This window comes from Pecten maximus, chromosome 19 (assembly GCF_902652985.1).
Source record: "Pecten maximus chromosome 19, xPecMax1.1, whole genome shotgun sequence".
Taxonomy (NCBI): domain Eukaryota; kingdom Metazoa; phylum Mollusca; class Bivalvia; order Pectinida; family Pectinidae; genus Pecten; species Pecten maximus.
The window spans coordinates 26,899,951-26,921,013 of NC_047033.1; the positions used below are offsets into that span (position 1 = coordinate 26,899,951).

The window sequence follows — 21,063 nt, forward strand, 5'->3', positions numbered from 1 at the left end:
GTCCCAGGGAAACAGTACAGGAGATCTGGAGGAACTAATAGTCCAGGTAAACAGTACAGGAGATCTGGAGGAACTAATAGTCCAGGTAAACAGTACAGGAGATCTGGAGGAACTAATAGTCCAGGGAAACAGTACAGGAGATCTGGAGGAACTAATAGTCCCAGGGAAACAGTACAGGAGATCTGGAGGAACTAATAGTCCCAGGTAAACAGTACAGGAGATCTGGAGGAACTAATAGTCCAGGTAAACAGTACAGGAGATCTGGAGGAACTAATAGTCCCAGGTAAACAGTATGGGAGATCTGGAGGAACTAATAGTCCAGGTAAACAGTACAGGAGATCTGGAGGAACTAATAGTCCCAGGTAAACAGTACAGGAGATCTGGAGGAACTAATAGTCCCAGGGAAACAGTACAGGAGATCTGGAGGAACTAATAGTCCCAGGTAAACAGTACAGGAGATCTGGAGGAACTAATAGTCCCAGGTAAACAGTACAGGAGATCTGGAGAAACTAATAGTCCAGGTAAACAGTATGGGAGATCTGGAGGAACTAATAGTCCCAGGTAAACAGTACAGGAGATCTGGAGGAACTAATAGTCCCAGGTAAACAGTACAGGAGATCTGGAGGAACTAATAGTCCCAGGTAAACAGTACAGGAGATCTGGAGGAAATAATAGTCCCAGGGAAACAGTACAGGAGATCTGGAGGAACTAATAGTCCCAGGTAAACAGTACAGGAGATCTGGAGGAACTAATAGTCCCAGGTAAACAGTACAGGAGATCTGGAGAAACTAATAGTCCAGGTAAACAGTATGGGAGATCTGGAGGAACTAATAGTCCCAGGTAAACAGTACAGGAGGTCTGGAGGAACTAATAGTCCCAGGTAAACAGTACAGGAGATCTGGAGGAACTAATAGTCCAGGGAAACAGTACAGGAGATCTGGAGGAACTAGTAGTCCCAGGTAAACAGTACAGGAGATCTGGAGGAACTAATAGTCCAGGGAAACAGTACAGGAGATCTGGAGGAACTAGTAGTCCAGGGAAACAGTACAGGAGATCTGGAGGAACTAATAGTCCCAGGGAAACAGTATGGGAGATCTGGAGGAACTAATAGTCTAGGGAAACATTACAGGAGATCTGGAGGAACTAATAGTCCAGGTAAACAGTACAGGAGATCTGGAGGAACTAATAGTCCAGGTAAACAGTACAGGAGATCTGGAGGAACTAATAGTCCCAGGTAAACAGTACAGGAGATCTGGAGGAACTAATAGTCCCAGGTAAACAGTACAGGAGATCTGGAGGAACTAATAGTCCCAGGGAAACAGTACAGGAGATCTGGAGGAACTCATAGTCCCAGGGAAACAGTATGGGAGATCTGGAGGAACTAATAGTCCAAGGGAAACAGTACAGGAGATCTGGAGGAACTAATAGTCCAGGGAAACAGTACAGGAGATCTGGAGGAACTAATAGTCCCAGGTAAACAGTATGGGAGATCTGGAGGAACTAATAGTCCAGGGAAACAGTACAGGAGATCTGGAGGAACTAATAGTCCCAGGTAAACAGTACAGGAGATCTGGAGGAACTAATAGTCCCAGGGAAACAGTACAGGAGATCTGGAGGAACTAATAGTCCCAGGGAAACAGTACAGGAGATCTGGAGGAACTAATGGTCCCAGGGAAACAGTACAGGAGATCTGGAGGAACTAATAGTCCTAGGTAAACAGTACAGGAGATCTGGAGGAACTAATAGTCCAGGGAAACAGTACAGGAGATCTGGAGGAACTAATAGTCCCAGGGAAACAGTACAGGAGATCTGGAGGAACTAATAGTCCCAGGGAAACAGTACAGGAGATCTGGAGGAACTAATAGTCCCAGGTAAACAGTACAGGAGATCTGGAGGAACTAATAGTCCCAGGGAAACAGTACAGGAGATCTGGAGGAACTAATAGTCCAGGTAAACAGTACAGGAGATCTGGAGGAACTAATAGTCCAGGGAAACAGTACAGGAGATCTGGAGGAACTAATAGTCCCAGGGAAACAGTACAGGAGATCTGGAGGAACTAATAGTCCAGGTAAACAGTACAGGAGATCTGGAGGAACTAATAGTCCCAGGGAAACAGTACAGGAGATCTGGAGGAACTAATAGTCCCAGGGAAACAGTACAGGAGATCTGGAGGAACTAATAGTCCCAGGGAAACAGTACAGGAGATCTGGAAGAACTAATAGTCCAGGGAAACAGTACAGGTGATCTGGAGGAACTAATAGTCCCAGGTAAACAGTACAGGAGATCTGGAGGAACTAATAGTCCCAGGTAAACAGTACAGGAGATCTGGAGGAACTAATAGCCTAGGTAAACAGTACAGGTGATCTGGAGGAACTAATAGTCCCAGGTAAACAGTACAGGAGATCTGGAGGAACTAATAGTCCAGGGAAACAGTACAGGAGATCTGGAGGAACTAATAGTCCCAGGTAAACAGTACAGGAGATCTGGAGAAACTAATAGTCCAGGTAAACAGTACAGGAGATCTGGAGGAACTCATAGTCCCAGGGAAACAGTATGGGAGATCTGGAGGAACTAATAGTCCCAGGTAAACAGTACAGGAGATCTGGAGGAACTAATAGTCCCAGGTAAACAGTACAGGAGATCTGGAGAAACTAATAGTCCAGGTAAACAGTATGGGAGATCTGGAGGAACTAATAGTCCAGGTAAACAGTACAGGAGATCTGGAGGAACTCATAGTCCCAGGGAAACAGTACAGGAGATCTGGAGGAACTAATAGTCCCAGGTAAACAGTACAGGAGATCTGGAGGAACTAATAGTCCCAGGTAAACAGTACAGGAGATCTGGAGGAACTAATAGTCCCAGGGAAACAGTATGGGAGATCTGGAGGAACTTATAGTCCCAGGGAAACAGTATGGGATACCTAGGTAGGGAATAGTCCCAGGGAAACAGTATGGGAGATCTGGAGGAACTAATAGTCCAGGGAAACAGTACAGGAGATCTGGAGGAACTAATAGTCCAGGGAAACAGTACAGGAGATCTGGATGAACTAATGGTCCCAGGGAAACAGTACAGGAGATCTGGAGGAACTAATAGTCCCAGGTAAACAGTACAGGAGATCTGGAGGAACTAATAGTCCCAGGTAAACAGTACAGGTGATCTGGAAGAACTAATAGTCCCAGGTAAACAGTACAGGAGATCTGGAGGAACTAATAGTCCCAGGTAAACAGTATAGGTGATCTGGAGGAACTAATAGTCCCAGGTAAACAGTACAGGAGATCTGGAGAAACTAATAGTCCAGGTAAACAGTATGGGAGATCTGGAGGAACTAATAGTCCAGGGTAAACAGTACAGGAGATCTGGAGGAACTAATAGTCCCAGGGAAACAGTATGGGAGATCTGGACGAACTAATAGTCCAGGGAAACAGTACAGGAGATCTGGAGGAACTAATAGTCCAGGGAAACAGTACAGGAGATCTGGAGGAACTAATAGTCCCAGGTAAACAGTATGGGAGATCTGGAGGAACTAATAGTCCAGGTAAACAGTACAGGAGATCTGGAGGAACTAATAGTCCCAGGTAAACAGTACAGGAGATCTGGAGGAACTAATAGTCCCAGGTAAACAGTACAGGAGATCTGGAGGAACTAATAGTCCCAGGTAAACAGTACAGGAGATCTGGAGGAACTAATAGTCCCAGGGAAACAGTACAGGAGATCTGGAGGAACTAATAGTCCCAGGTAAACAGTACAGGAGATCTGGAGGAACTAATAGTCCAGGGAAACAGTACAGGAGATCTGGAGGAACTAATAGTCCCAGGTAAACAGTACAGGAGATCTGGAGGAACTAATAGTCCCAGGTAAACAGTACAGGAGATCTGGAGGAACTCATAGTCCCAGGGAAACAGTACAGGAGATCTGGAGGAACTAATAGTCCAGGTAAACAGTACAGGAGATCTGGAGGAACTAATAGTCCCAGGTAAACAGTACAGGAGATCTGGAGGAACTAATAGTCCCAGGTAAACAGTACAGGAGATCTGGAGGAACTAATAGTCCCAGGTAAACAGTACAGGATATCTGGAGGAACTAATAGTCCCAGGTAAACAGTACAGGAGATCTGGAGGAACTAATAGTCCCAGGTAAACAGTACAGGATATCTGGAGGAACTAATAGTCCCAGGTAAACAGTACAGGAGATCTGGAGGAACTAATAGTCCCAGGGAAACAGTATGGGAGATCTGGAGGAACTAATAGTCCCAGGTAAACAGTACAGGAGATCTGGAGGACCTAATAGTCCAGGGAAACAGTACAGGAGATCTGGAGGAACTAATAGTCCCAGGGAAACAGTATGGGATACCTAGGTAGGGAATAGTCCCAGGGAAACAGTATGGGAGATCTGAAGGAACTAATAGTCCCCGGGAAACAGTATGGGATATCTAAGTAGGGAATAGCCCCAGGGAAACAGTACAGGAGATCTGGACATGATAGTAGTCCCCGGGAAACAGTATGGGATATCTAGGTAAGGAATAGCCCCTGCATTGTTTTGGGAATCTGGCTAAAAGTTGAAATGATTTCAATTGGGAATTAGGCCTATCATTGGCCCCAAAAGGTCCTCAGAAAAAGCCCTGTAATCACAGATAGGGCCTGATGACCTTGTAAGACACCAATAAAGTATAATTATTATTACCAGTATATTGATCTAAATACAATGCCCATTAAATGTGGAACATTGGAAAATAAAAGCAATCATTACATTAAATACAATCGTTAAATTGAATACTATCATTACATTAAATACTATCGTTAAATTAAATACAATCGTTACATTGAATACTATCATTACATTAAATATAATTGTTACATTAAATACAATTGTTAAATTAAATACAATCTTTACATTAAATACAATCGCTACATTAAATAGAACACTTACACTCCAAAGCTGCCTGTCCCAGACTCCTAAGAAGCCAGTAAAGGTTGGGGGTTCATATCCTTGTTTGATCTGTATGATTGGTGTTCCAACATTTCTGCCAGCAGGGTCAGAGGTCATGTATTCCTACAATAAACAAACAGGGTCAGAGGTCAAGTATTCCTAAAATAAACAAACAGGGTCAGAGGTCATGTATTCCTAAAATAAACAAACAGGGTCAGTGGTCATGTATTCCTACAATAAACAAACAGGGTCAAAGGTCAAGTATTCCTACAATAAACAAACAGGGTCAAAGGTCAAGTATTCCTACAATAAACAAACAGGGTCAGAGGTCAAGTATTCCTACAATAAACAAACAGGATCAGTGGTCATGTATTCCTAAAATAAACAAACAGGGTCAGAGGTCATGTATTCCTACAATAAACAAACAGGGTCAGTGGTCATGTATTCCTACAATAAACAAACAGGGTCAAAGGTCAAGTATTCCTACAATAAACAAACAGGATCAGTGGTCATGTATTCCTAAAATAAACAAACAGGGTCAGAGGTCAAGTATTCCTACAATAAACAAACAGGATCAGTGGTCATGTATTCCTAAAATAAACAAACAGGGTCAGAGGTCATGTATTCCTACAATAAACAAACGGGGTCAGAGGTCATGTATTCCTACAATAAACAAACAGGGTCAGTGGTCATGTATTCCTACAATAAACAAACAGGGTCAAAGGTCATGTATTCCTAAAATAAACAAACAGGGCCAAAGGTCAAGTATTCCTACAATAAACAAACAGGGCCAGTGGTCATGTATTCTTACAATAAACAAACAGGGTCAAAGGTCAAGTATTCCTACAATAAACAAACAGGGTCAGAGGTCATGTATTCCTACAATAAACAAACAGGGTCAGTGGTCATGTATTCCTACAATAAACAAACGGGGTCAGAGATCATGTATTCCTACAATAAACAGGGTCAGAGGTCATGTATTCCTACAATAAACAAACAGGGTCAGAGGTCATGTATTCCTACAATAAACAAACAGGGTCAGAGGTCAAGTATTTCTACAATAAACAAACAGGGTCAGAGGTCAAGTATTTCTACAATAAACAAACAGGGTCAGAGGTCAAGTAATCCTACAATAAACAAACAGGGTCAGAGGTCAAGTATTCTTACAATAAACAAACAGGGTCAGAGGTCAAGTATTCCTACACCTGCAGTAAACAAATGGGGTCAGAGGTCAAGTATTCCTACATCTGCAGTAAACAAACGGGGTCATAGGTCAAGTATTCCTTCAATAAACAAACGGGGTCAGAGGTCAAGTATTCCTACAATAAACAAACATAATAATAGATTCAATTGTACGATTCATTGCATTTGTGTAGTGATGTTTGTTTGTTTGTTTCTACGCCGCCTTTAAACACTAAAAACACTGGAGAGTTCCAATATCGGGACATGAACATTAATATCGATCATAATTTTTCCGAAAGTTCAACCTTGTATCAAACTTTAAACAAAATGCCCAGAGGGCCTGTATCACTCACCTCGTTTATATGAGCAAACATCAAAATAATAATCATGTTATATTTGTTAATGTCTAACAATGCAATATGTATGATTACAGGGTGGGATCTCAACTGCTTCAAAGATATAACCTCGAAACGAAGTCAAGACTCAACATAATTATGTTTAAAGAAACCTAAAGTACCTTGGGTATAGAGAAAGACCCCTGGGAGTGTCAGACCATCATGAATTTGCATGAATTTGAATCCCAGCCACCTAGGAATGTTACCACTGAAATATCAATGTCATACATTGCTTAGGTCCAGAGAAAAAGTCGTTAATATCAATATTGCCAAATGGACCTCTTTTGGCCCTGCCCCTCGGGCCCCTGGGGGGTCAGTCCCATTACCATCTTACCATAGTCCGTCTGAGTGACCCAGTAACCTTTACCACTATTCTCCATTTCCAGTTTGGGAGACTAAGTAACCTTACCATTGCTAGTGTGGTGGCTTGGCTTCGCTCCGCCTTGTTAGCACCTCCACCAATCCACAAATAAAGGCAGTCCCAAGCATCGAGCAGCATCACATCCTCAGGCACTAGATCTGCCTACAACACAAAATACTGACTTACAACATATACATGGCCTTCAGGTCCAAGACTGCGTGGTCTGGTGGCACTGTGTTAACTGACCACATCGGTTTTCTTCAGGTTACTCCGGTTTCCGCCCACAGTAAGATCCCTCGTGCACTTTCATCCGGGCCAACAAGAGTGATTTATTGAAGATGATATAAATGAAACATAATGACCTTCATGAAATACTGTACCAAATATGAAACAAAAAAATAGTTTTGAAAATTTGCTGTCAATGTCACACTTTTTGGACCAATAGTGAATTTGCCCTCATATGAGGTATGAAGTTGGAGAAATATCTATGTAGTACTTCTCAAGAAATAGCTAACTGATGGATGATGGATGATTTTAATAGCCCGCCATACAAATTAATGATGTGGGCTAAAATAAACATGATACGTTTGGTCATAGACAAATGAATGATCACATGACAGGGATTAATCTTCCAATGATAGTACATTACCTGTGTGAAGTCCGGGATCTCGCTGACCTGGATAGCCCCAGTTGCATTTGAAATTTGGAACAGCCTAGGTGGTCGCACTTCTTCAGCAGTCTGTAAACAAGGTCAAATATCAGCACATTTTTTATGCAAATAAATCGTGCATTGGAATGGTATTTTTCTCAATTAAGTCTTAACCAGTTTGTCACAAGTTTAATTTATAGAGTTTCAAAATTTCAGTAGCAATTAGCATTATACTTACCTGAAAATTCCAGTAGTAATTAGCACTATACATACCTGTAAATTCCAGCCACGCTAGTGCTATATCAACCTGTAAATTCCTGCCATATTAGCACTATATTTACCTGTAAATTCCTGCCATATTAGCACTATATTTACCTGTAAATTCCTGCCATATTAGCACTATATTAACCTGTAAATTCCTGCCATATTAGCACTATATTTAACTGTAAATTCCTGCCACACTACAGCGCTATATTAACCTGTAAATTCCTGCCACACAATAGCACTATATTAACCTGTAAATTCCTGCCACATTAGCGCTATATTTACCTGTAAATTCCTGCCACACTATAGCGCTATATCAACCTATAAGTTCCTGCCACACTAGCGCTATATTAACCTATAAGTTCCTGCCACATTAGCGTTATATTAACCTGTAAATTCCTGCCACATTAGCGTTATATCAACCTGTAAATTCCTGCCACACTAGCACTATATCAACCTGTAAATTCCTGCCACACTAGCACTATATTTACCTGTAAATTCCTGCCATATTAGCACTATATTTACCTGTTCAATTTTTTCACAAGCATACTCCTCTTTTCCTCCCAGGATTTTCCAAAAGTCATCCTTCTCCTGGCCTTCAAAAACCATAGTCGGTTGTCTGAAAAATAACATGTCATTTAGGGTACTGGAATATTATACTCAGAATACAGCAGATTATCACCCAAAATTGTCACTTTATCCATTCTGTGAACACTTATTTGATCAGTAACTTCACCATTCGATTGATGGAAAAATGCTCAAGTGTCCCAGCTTTGTTTCATACCAGATCCAAAATATTCTCATCAATAATGCCAAATCATGAATCAGGAGGTACAAGGATCCAGGAGGCTATCATTATTGGAGTTTTATCTTTCCTCTTGGATAAAATCAATATGCCAAGGCCACTCATAGGTAAGCAAGCTTAATAATTTGCACAGAAAACCATTCAGAATACTCTAGGATATAAAGCAGGTCATTGTGCATGATTATAATTGTTTTTCTATAATTTATTTATCTCAAGCAGATGTCTCCAAACACATAAAAGCATGAATCATATTACTAAATAACAACCAAATACTTTGCAGAAGAAGATTGCCTAGTGTGTTGGTAGTGTTTTTTGGGAAGAATCATTTCTGGTACCATCCTGAACTCATTCGGGATTTATCATAGAAATGAGTGATATTTTGATTCCCCAAAAGTTCCAAATGAAAGTCTTTGAGCATAGCTATAGGTTGCTGTGTTCCACAGCACCTAAAAATGCCATGCTATGTAGAATTGTGATCAATCAACTTCATGTTGTTGTTGCTTAAACTGAAAATGAAACATATAACACTACTTGGCAAATTAAACTGGTGAAACTTTTCATTCTAGCAAACATTTCATAAACAAATTTTTGTATCTATTTCAGGAGAAAATGATATAAATATGATACAAATCCCTCAAGTAATAAAGCCTCAAAGACTGTGCCGACAATGTTCTTCTTAAAATAGTAAGTGACCTTGACATTGACCTTCGAGGAACAATCCTGAATCTTGAACTCGGACATTTTATGGTCCTTTAAAATTGTGTGAAGTTTGATAAAAAAATTCCTCAAGGAATGAAGCCGCTAGATAAATAATCATATACATATGTACGTACAGGACGGATGATGAGTAAAACAATAGCCACCCCCAGTTTCTCTGGTAGGGGGACTTATAATAATCACTTTAAACACTTACCTGGAAAAACGTGTGCAAATCCTTTTGGCCATTTCCCTTTCATCGCCAGTGCATTTCTAAATTAAGGGGGAAAAGTGTGTTGAGGTCTGACATTGTCTTTTCTGTGATCATACATCTTTAGGTCATGGATAATTACCCCCAATTAATCATTTTGTTTATAGCAGTGAAACCATGCAAATTTAATAATAAATAAAATTGTCGAAGTTTGTTTAACTCAATCAGTGTGTGAGTATAATCAAACATGAAATGTTTGTTCCCGTTTGCTGAGGCAGACACCGATTCAGCATGTGTCAAAGGTCAGTAATACATAAAATTGAATATCCGACAAAATATACCTCAACCCAGGTATTCTGTGTCATTTATACAGATCATAATAAACATAACAAACACTGGTATTCGTCTTTCAGTAACGTAAAAGTGCTCCCTTTTCCCCGTTGTCGACTAGTCAACATAATTTCAAGCTTCATCTTCCCCACTGTCGACTATAGTCGACAGGCTAAGTTGACACTATTAAAGTGTTGATTTGTTGAAAACATCACCGGACATATACAATGACAAGTAAAAGGTGATCAAAACTTTCGAAACAAACATTTTGGTTATAAACTGAATGAACACCAGGACGGAATGAGAAGGTACTTACTTTGCCCATCCAGATGAGGACAGAGGTTTTCGTGACAACCACAAACACGTCATTGGAATTGAGGGAGGAAGCACGGAGAGGCACCTTTACCAACACAGAAACAGGCTTAGTTACTCCAGGTAGTAGAATTTGTTTTTAAAAACATCTTTTATAATATATTATTTGTAAGTTCTCGATTATAAGTTCCCAACAGTTTTAGTGGAGCTGCTTAACCATGACAGTCACAGTCACTCTTTATAGATTTTAAGCTACAGATTTACCCTTCTACATAACTCCACCTATTGCACGATTTCTCATCGACTAGTCAGTGTATATTGTCGGCAGTTCAGTATGGCATTTTTTGGTAATGATAAGGCTTACAATCGTGTTACAAAATTAGTCAAGGCTGAGGCCAAATGCCATTTTACCAAGTAGTCAGTCATTAAAGGCATTCAGATGTAACTTCTCATGCTGAACAAGGGAGGCAACTCTCACACAGAACCCAAACCTGAAGACACAAGGAAGGCAACTCACACATATCTCGACCCTGATGAGACAAGGGAGGCCACTCCCACATATCCCGACCCTGAAGAGGCTTACCTATCTAGAGACTTCCAGATCTAGATAAAAAATAAACAAGGAAGGCAACTCTCACACAGATCCCAAGCCTGAAGACACAAGGGAGGCAACTCACACATATCTCGACCCTGAAGAGACAAGGGAGGCCACTCCCACATATCCCGACCCTGAAGAGACTTACCTGGACTGCCTTCAGACTCAGCTGTGATGTACCACGCACATGTAACATGTACTTGTCACCCGGTCCGTCCTCATGACCCTTCTCCTCGCTCTTTTCCTGACTGCCGGATGCTTTTCCTCCCTTCAAAGGTCAAAGGCCGAAGGTAACGTAAAGCATGGGTACCACACACACATATATATATATATAATGTACAACATGAAATGCTCAGTGTGCATAAACTTTTGTTTTGTAGTTGCTTTGGAAACAAATATGGATATAACCAATATTATATCAATTATTGTTATAACGTTATTGTATGTGCTATCTACAAAAGTTTGTATCTCGAAATGATTTCAAAGCTCCAAACCACAGGAAATACTACAGGTTATACCATGTGTTTACTACAGGACAAAGGCATGGTTTGACTTATTATTGTGGCTGCTGGACAGAATAAACAGAACTTCTGAAACATGATTCAGGTATTAAAGTTTCTATATATAAGGCTCACTTCGTGGGATGTAAGTAATACAGGGTCCATGGATATGCCTATTATCGTAATGAACATATTACTGTGACATAATATTACGAAGAATATTGCTAGCATTTTCTTGGTGTCTTTTTCAGAGATGATGTTCTGCATCATGGTAAGTATTATTCACATAAAAACCAAAGCTTCAGATCACATATTAATCAATACTGACTCCTCAATATCACGCAACATTCTATGTCACGGAAATATGTTTGTCACGATAATAGGCATGGACCATGTATATAAACCGATTCTTGTCAATCACTATAGACATTTCATAACTCATTTGGCCTACACATATATCACATTACTAAGAGTTCACCAAACTTTTTTTTCTCATCAAAATTTGAAAAAAAAAAATTTCTAACATGCCTTCCCCAGCCTATGTCTGAAAATCAAACTTACCGAGAAGACAATCATTTTTCCATCAAACATTGCCATGAAGTGTGGCGGCTCCCTCCCCTGTACCACCCGTATCTGTAAACAACAACAAAATAAATTATGTCAGCTTTATATACTTTGGGTAAACAAAAGTTTGTATGTAGCACTATAAGCCTATTTTATGGGTAACATTACTACTGTAATCTTAGCACTGACTTACCTGTACAGCACTTCCACCCAACTTATCGTCGAGTTCCACCGACTTACCTGTACAGCACTTCCACCCAACTTATCGTCGAGTTCCACCGACTTACCTGTACAGCACTTCCACCCAACTTATCGTCGAGTTCCACCGACTTACCTGTACAGCACTTCCACCCAACTTATCGTCGAGTTCCACCGACTTACCTGTACAGCACTTCCACCCAACTTATCGTCGAGTTCCACCGACTTACCTGTACAGCACTTCCACCCAACTTATCGTCGAGTTCCACCGACTTACCTGTACAGCACTTCCACCCAACTTATCGTCGAGTTCCACCGACTTACCTGTACAGCACTTCCACCCAACTTATCGTCGAGTTCCACCGACTTACCTGTACAGCACTTCCACCCAACTTATCGTCGAGTTCCACCGACTTACCTGTACAGCACTTCCACCCAACTTATCGTCGAGTTCCACCGACTTACCTGTACAGCACTTCCACCCAACTTATCGTCGAGTTCCACCGACTTACCTGTACAGCACTTCCACCCAACTTATCGTCGAGTTCCACCGACTTACCTGTACAGCACTTCCACCCAACTTATCGTCGAGTTCCACCGACTTACCTGTACAGCACTTCCACCCAACTTATCGTCGAGTTCCACAGCTTTGAGGGCAGAGGTTCCCTTCTCCAGGTTACTAGAATAGGTACCCTGTAGTCAGAGATAAAAAGAATCTTACATGGGCCTGTTCTGTAAACTCAGTCGTTATAGGCAGGCAGTCATTATATACAGGCGGTCGTTAGAGCAGGTTTGACTGTATCTAGCAACCAGGGCAAAAATAGGAAAATTAAGAGCAAAGCCCTATTCATTAAAGATTCCAAAAAAATAACAGTGCTTAATATTTAGGGTATAAGAATCAACCTTTAAAGTTCACGTCTTCCATTTACGAAAGGAGCAAATCAAGAGTATAGATCAATATTTTTATGACAGCCCATTGTCTAAATTTGTTAGATATACCAAAATTATCTACCTATTATTACCTTGATGATATACGTATTTGCTAAGCTTCTTATTGTTCATATAATATTTACAAATACAATAAGTCTAAATTGCTTTAAAGCTTTATAGCTTGTCAATAAGATGGTTTATTTCTGGGGCCTGAAAACACACGTTATCTTCTCCATGCCACTTCATTGCCTATCCTGGTAAAACTCATGACATCTTCACCCATGACCTTTGACCTGTGATAAACCTAGCCCGAGTTTCCTCTGGCCCTGTCACCATGTCTGGTGTAGGGCCAGAGCGCACTACTATATGAAAACGTGGAATTCTCCGACACCGTTTGGTGTCGCTAAGAATCTGGTGCAAATACAATAAAATCGGGAGTGACATAACACCTACCTTACATATATGGATAAATGAGATATTTATTTACCCCAGAACACCCATTTAGTCCCACATAGGTGTTTTATTCCGTCCGTATAGACCCTCGCTTTACGCTAGTCAAAATTTCATACTGTTGACCCGCCATTTTGTAAGTGATAGTACGACTAACCACCCGAATCGGAACGCAATGGACCGAAAAGACCACATATCAATTATTGTGTTTTTCTTCTTACATAGTTAAAATTAAGAAAACTAAGCTTATTATTTCCCAAAACCTGTTATATTCAATTCAAAAATTTATTATTTATAAACTATAAGCGGTAAAATATATAAAAATAAATGTTGTATTTTTTTTCTTTTCGCTCCATCGCGCACTGATCAGGGTAATTAGGCCGCCCACGACCTACATAGTTAGCAAAATGGCGGGTCAACAGTATGAAATTTTGACTAGCGTAAAGCGAGGGTCTATACGGACGGAATAAAACACCTATGTGGGACTAAATGGGTGTTCTGAAGTAAATAAATATCTCATTTATCCATATATGTAAGGTAGGTGTTATGTCACTCCCGATTTTATTGTATTTGCACCAGATTCTTAGCGACACCAAACGGTGTCGGAGAATTCCACGTTTTCATATAGTAGTGCGCTCTGGCCCTACACCAGACATGGTGACAGGGCCAGAGGAAACTCGGGCTATGATAAACCTTGACCCAAAATGACAATTTACATGTGATGAACCTTGATCCATAATGAACTTTGACCTATGATAAACTTTGACCCAAAATGATCATTTACATGCGATGAACCTTGGACCCATTATGAAATCTGACCCATTATGAACCAATCCATGATGACCCTTGACCTATGATGACCCTTAATCTGTGATGAACTTTGACCCATGATGAACTTTAATGAGTCTAATGGCCTTTTAACCTGTACATCCTCATGGATGATCAGACCCCAACCTGTCATCTACATACGATCTTGTAAGTTTTGAGGTTTGACAAATCTACTACTTACCTGCCAGTAGTAAATGATGTTCCTCTCACCCCCCGAGTGGTACGTATACTGTATCACGTAACTGTCCCCGCCGAAAAACTCGCCCCAATACTTCTTCTGTAGTGGCACTAGGTTTTCATTCTCTACACGCCAAACCTAAAACAATCACATGAATCTCAGTCAGAGAAAACTTTCACATCAACATATGTTATCTTACTTGAATATAAATTCCAGATTACAAAAGCAGAAATGATCTTGAGAGAATATACTATGTTGAAATTAGCTAGTTGAAATACTCACTGACTGATCATGAAATGGTCAGAATTTTTACGAAGATTCAAAGTAAAAAATTTCTAAAGAATTAAATCAGGATGTCAGTAGTCAACTCTTAATGAACAATAAACTCAAATCATTACACAGAGTTTTGAACAAAACATGCTACAATAAATATAAAATTAACAAAGAGATGTTGCTGGATACAAACAAGTTGGACTATTGTGAATGGAAGTGAATGGCCTTGTAACTTGTGTAACTATAATATTCACCAGACAGTGAAAAATTAGTTAGTTTTACTAGCTTCATCAATGACAATGACCTAAGACAAAACTAAATTTCTTCATCAGTTATTCCTAAGTCACAGAAACCAGAAATGTGGGTCAAATTCAGCATCCATTTGTACCTGAACTCTCCATCATTAATTTTGATCAATCTAAGTAAATTTACTTCGACTTTGATGGAATGTAAAGTTCCTAACACGCCATTGATAGATACCTCAACTCGTCCGGACCCATCGTCCACCATCTGTGTCTCGGCAGCCAACTGAGGATTGGAGTGCAGTGTGGAGGCATCAAACTTGGTCTGTACAGTCTTAGCTGTAAAAGTTAAACAGGTTTTACGAATCTCTATTCATTTCAGCAGTTTACATTGAATCTTTTTTTTTTTTTTGCACAATCATGTAATTTATTCCCATATTTTCGTACGTCAAAGAAATTTAAAAAAGAAATTATGATTGATTACATACGTTTTTATATCTTTCCTGCTTACCTAGTACATGTACTGTAAAGTTAACACACATATTTTAGTAATAATCTTATTTTAAGCAATTTTTGTGCACTAATCTATTTAGTTCGGCTATGTTCCAAAACTCAAGTTTTTTATTTCCTTTAAAACCGCCCATCGATCAATTTTCATCATGTGTCGTTCGACTGCAGTATGTAGATTTGGCTATCCTCTTTCGTATTATAATTCAAGATGGTGGCCGATCTTTTCCCTTCTTGCATAGGGTCTTATCTGGGCATAAGCCCACCCCCGAATTTTGCCCATTTTCGCTACATTTGCTCCGAGTTGGTGATACCATATTGCATAATTTTTTATCGTATTTAACTATATTTAGTTACAAACACTATTAATTTTTTGTTTATACCTATCTTGTTGCGGTTGTAGGTTTTCCCCGATGACTTAGGTTGAGGCCAGTTACTGAACAGCCACTGGAATTCGACAGGCTCGGCCCCCTGGGACGTTGTAGTCACTTGTGTGTTGAGATTCATCCCCTTTTTGTTCAGAAATCCCTGAAAACAAAATTTCAGTATTTAAGCATTGATGTCATTTTTTTTTAGTTTCATCGGGGTATGAAACAAATTTTGTTTGCAAACTGTATGAATCCGCATAGCTGATTCTTACAGAAGTTTGCAAACAAAATTTGTTTCATACCCCAATGAAACTAAAAAATAATTGACATCAACGCTTATAATTAATTTTGAAAATGATTTTCTAATTTAAAACATGTTTTATGTACAATTTTACCGGTTTTAAATGGGATTCTTTTTCTCAAATCAATTTGCAACGTCAATTGTCGTATTGTGTCACATTTTTCGCGCCATTCCCGGAATTTCTTTCATAGAAGAATGAAAAGAATTTTTCGACCAATCACATTTGAGTATTTACCATGAAAACAAAGAAAAATTAATTATTAAGCAATGTTCAACATTCCTTTACTGAGGAGTATTACAGAAAGTTCATGAACTTATAAGATTATATCCTTAAATCCAGTAATGATTCCAAAATATTAAGTTCAGGTATCTCTAAGCTAAGAAATACTGTTGAAACCAGGGCATGAAATTAAAAAACGTAATCAAAGTGTGCCCTTTGGTGGAACGAATTGGAGGAAACTGGCCCAGGATGAGACACCTAAATGCAACGCACACCGAAGTCATAGTGGTATAATGAATCACAGATGTATCAATGCATGGTATAGTAGAGGGTAATATCAACGCATCGTTTGATAGTCTAGCCATCAAAATGCCAAAAATAATCACTGGTTATCTCCCTTTACTTCTGATTTCCAGTTAGTGCATCAAACAGAAGATCATGTTGGTTAAAAATTCTGTGAATAATACTAGTATGACCTTTGAACTGTGATATGTATTGTATGATGACCTTCTTACTGTAATATGTATTGTATCGTGGCCTTTGTACTGTGATGCATTGCAATTGATAAGTGCCTTGACAATTCAAACTTCTAATATTGAAGACCGTTAACTCTATCTACCCCCACATTGAGTGAGGATGGTCCCCCTTGATGACCGTTAACTCTATCTACCCTCACATTGAGTGAGGATGGTCCCCCTTGATGACTGTTAACTCTATCTACCCCCACATTGAGTGAGGATGGTCCCCCTTGATGATAATTAACTCTATCTACCCCCACATTGAGTGAGGATGGTCCCCCTTGATGACCGTTAACTCTATCTACCCCCACATTGAGTGAGGATGGTCCCCCTTGATGACCGTTAACTCTATCTACCCCCACATTGAGTGAGGATGGTCCCCCTTGATGACCGTTAACTCTATCTACCCTCACATTGAGTGAGGATGGTCCCCCTTGATGATAATTAACTCTATCTACCCCCACATTGAGTGAGGATGGTCCCCCTTGATGACCGTTAACTCTATCTACCCCCACATTGAGTGAGGATGGTCCCCCTTGATGACCGTTAACTCTATCTACCCCCACATTGAGTGAGGATGGTCCCCCTTGATGACCGTTAACTCTATCTACCCCCACATTGAGTGAGGATGGTCCCCCTTGATGACCGTTAACTCTATCTACCCCCACATTGAGTGAGGATGGTCCCCCTTGATGACTGTTAACTCTATCTACCCCACATTGAGTGAGGATGGTCCCCCTTGATGACCGTTAACTCTATCTACCCCCACATTGAGTGAGGATGGTCCCCCTTGATGACCGTTAACTCTATCTACCCCCACATTGAGTGAGGATGGTCCCCCTTGATGACTGTTAACTCTATCTACCCCCACATTGAGTGAGGATGGTCCCCCTTGATGACTGTTAACTCTATCTACCCCCACATTGAGTGAGGATGGTCCCCCTTGATGACCGTTAACTCTATCTACCCCCACATTGAGTGAGGATGGTCCCCCTTGATGACCGTTAACTCTATCTACCCCCACATTGAGTGAGGACGGTCCCCCTTGATGACCGTTAACTCTATCTACCCCCACATTGAGTGAGGATGGTCCCCCTTGATGACCGTTAACTCTATCTACCCCCACATTGAGTGAGGACGGTCCCCCTTGATGACCGTTAACTCTATCTACCCCCACATTGAGTGAGGATGGTCCCCCTTGATGACTGTTAACTCTATCTACCCCCACATTGAGTGAGGATGGTCCCCCTTGATGACCGTTAACTCTATCTACCCCCACATTGAGTGAGGATGGTCCCCCTTGATGACCGTTAACTCTATCTACCCCCACATTGAGTGAGGATGGTCCCCCTTGATGACTGTTAACTCTATCTACCCCCACATTGAGTGAGGATGGTCCCCCTTGATGACCGTTAACTCTATCTACCCCCACATTGAGTGAGGATGGTCCCCCTTGATGACCGTTAACTCTATCTACCCCCACATTGAGTGAGGATGGTCCCCCTTGATGACCTGTTAACTCTATCTACCCCCACATTGAGTGAGGATGGTCCCCCTTGATGACTGTTAACTCTATCTACCCCCACATTGAGTGAGGATGGTCCCCCTTGATGACCGTTAACTCTATCTACCCCCACATTGAGTGAGGATGGTCCCCCTTGATGACCGTTAACTCTATCTACCCCCACATTGAGTGAGGATGGTCCCCCTTGATGACCGTTAACTCTATCTACCCCCACATTGAGTGAGGATGGTCCCCCTTGATGACCGTTAACTCTATCTACCCCCACATTGAGTGAGGATGGTCCCCCTTGATGACCGTTAACTCTATCTACCCCCACATTGAGTGAGGATGGTCCCCCTTGATGACCGTTAACTCTATCTACCACCACATTGAGTGAGGATGGTCCCCCTTGATGACTGTTAACTCTATCTACCCCCACATTGAGTGAGGATGGTCCCCCTTGATGACCGTTAACTCTATCTACCCCCACATTGAGTGAGGATGGTCCCCCTTGATGACCTGTTAACTCTATCTACCCCCACATTGAGTGAGGATGGTCCCCCTTGATGACCGTTAACTCTATCTACCCCCACATTGAGTGAGGATGGTCCCCCTTGATGACCGTTAACTCTATCTACCCCCACATTGAGTGAGGATGGTCCCCCTTGATGACCGTTAACTCTATCTACCCCCACATTGAGTGAGGATGGTCCCCCTTGATGACCGTTAACTCTATCTACCCCCACATTGAGTGAGGATGGTCCCCCTTGATGACCGTTAACTCTATCTACCCCCACATTGAGTGAGGATGGTCCCCCTTGATGACTGTTAACTCTATCTACCCCCACATTGAGTGAGGATGGTCCCCCTTGATGATAATTAACTCTATCTACCCCCACATTGAGTGAGGATGGTCCCCCTTGATGACCGTTAACTCTATCTACCCCCCACATTGAGTGAGGATGGTCCCCCTTGATGACTGTTAACTCTATCTACCCCCACATTGAGTGAGGATGGTCCCCCTTGATGATAATTAACTCTATCTACCCCCACATTGAGTGAGGATGGTCCCCCTTGATGACCGTTAACTCTATCTACCCCCACATTGAGTGAGGATGGTCCCCCTTGATGACCGTTAACTCTATCTACCCCCACATTGAGTGAGGATGGTCCCCCTTGATGACCGTTAACTCTATCTACCCCCACATTGAGTGAGGATGGTCCCCCTTGATGACCGTTAACTCTATCTACCCCCCACATTGAGTGAGGATGGTCCCCCTTGATGACCGTTAACTCTATCTACCCCCACATTGAGTGAGGACGGTCCCCCTTGATGACCGTTAACTCTATCTACCCCCACATTGAGTGAGGATGGTCCCCCTTGATGACTGTTAACTCTATCTACCCCCACATTGAGTGAGGATGGTCCCCCTTGATGACCGTTAACTCTATCTACCACCACATTGAGTGAGGATGGTCCCCCTTGATGACCGTTAACTCTATCTACCCCCACATTGAGTGAGGATGGTCCCCCTTGATGACCGTTAACTCTATCTACCCCCACATTGAGTGAGGATGGTCCCCCTTGATGACCATTAACTCTACTCACCACAGCTAGAGTCATGCCTTTCCTCTCCTTCTGTGAGGCTTCTCTGCCCTTCCAGAACCAGATGCCTTGTTCGCTGGAGATGATAAAGGCGTCCTGTAAACACAAAAGTAGCACTTTGATAAAAATGGAACTCTATGTGACCTGCTAGGGGAGACAATTAAAATAGTGGCATACGACAGGTGGTCTCTAATCCAAGTTCAGGTAACTAGTATAGTCATGCAATAACATTAGGAGGGAAAAATACTGTGACACATGACCAGTGGTCACTAATCCAGGTACAGGTAACTAGTATAGTCATGCAATAACATTAGGAGGGAAAAATACTGTGACACATGATCAGTGGTCACTAATCCAGGTACAGGTAACTAGTATCTGGAATAAATATCACTGAGAGGGAAAAATACTGTGACACATGACCAGTGGTCACTAATCCAGGTACAGGTAACTAGTATCTGGAATAAATATCACTGAGAGGGAAAAATACTGTGACACATGATCAGTGGTCACTAATCCAGGTACAGGTAACTAGTATCTGGAATAAATACCACTGAGAGGGAAAAATACTGTGACACATGATCAATGGTCACTAATCCAGGTACAGGTAACTAGTATCTGGAATAAATACCACTGAGAGGGAAAAATACTGTGACATATGAGAAGTCTCCTAACTCAGGTGGTCGTTAAGACAGGTTTCACTGTAATTACAAAGTCTTAAAACATGTAAAAAAAAATTTAAAAAAAAAAAAATACAAAAAATACAAAAATTCATTTTGCAAGCTCCATTTAAAAAGTTACATCCTACGACCATTACTGAGGACGGAGTTTTCTTACCTTAGGATCAAGGTCCTCATGCTTCAACGGTCCTGTTTTGACCTCTGACACTGTTAATGTATCATTTTCCTCTTTCACACTGAAAGTAAAACAATGTAACTCAGTCATAACACAATCATAGACTTTAAAATCTCAAACCTTACCTGAATCCACATCATATAGTAACAGTGAATCCACATCATATAGTAACAGTGAATCCACATCATATAGTAACAGTGAATCCACATCATATAGTAACAGTGAATCCACATCATATAGTAACAGTGAATCCACATCATATAGTAACAGTGATTACCCAGTAACTTCAAAAACATCT

At 41.1% G+C, this 21,063-nt stretch overlaps 1 protein-coding gene across 3 annotated transcripts in view; it reads right to left on the reverse strand.

Annotated features, from left to right (window-relative positions):
- LOC117318014 (villin-1-like) overlaps positions 1-21,063 on the reverse strand; it is a 55,000-nt gene that overhangs the window by 9,595 nt on the left and 24,342 nt on the right. For all 3 annotated transcript variants that reach the window (XR_004530291.1, XM_033872989.1, XM_033872992.1), the window contains exons 10-23: positions 20,748-20,826; positions 19,917-20,009; positions 15,780-15,924; positions 15,128-15,228; positions 14,378-14,512; positions 12,595-12,681; positions 11,788-11,859; positions 10,875-10,994; positions 10,136-10,219; positions 9,496-9,551; positions 8,303-8,396; positions 7,514-7,603; positions 6,913-7,026; positions 4,927-5,049 (exon numbers count right to left, since the gene is read on the reverse strand). Coding sequence is in view for 2 of the 3 variants with exons in the window: in XM_033872989.1 (XP_033728880.1) it covers positions 4,927-5,049; positions 6,913-7,026; positions 7,514-7,603; positions 8,303-8,396; positions 9,496-9,551; positions 10,136-10,219; positions 10,875-10,994; positions 11,788-11,859; positions 12,595-12,681; positions 14,378-14,512; positions 15,128-15,228; positions 15,780-15,924; positions 19,917-20,009; positions 20,748-20,826 (1,393 nt within the window). In the remaining variant the exon portion in view is untranslated. The remainder of the gene's footprint in view (positions 1-4,926; positions 5,050-6,912; positions 7,027-7,513; positions 7,604-8,302; positions 8,397-9,495; positions 9,552-10,135; positions 10,220-10,874; positions 10,995-11,787; positions 11,860-12,594; positions 12,682-14,377; positions 14,513-15,127; positions 15,229-15,779; positions 15,925-19,916; positions 20,010-20,747; positions 20,827-21,063) is intronic.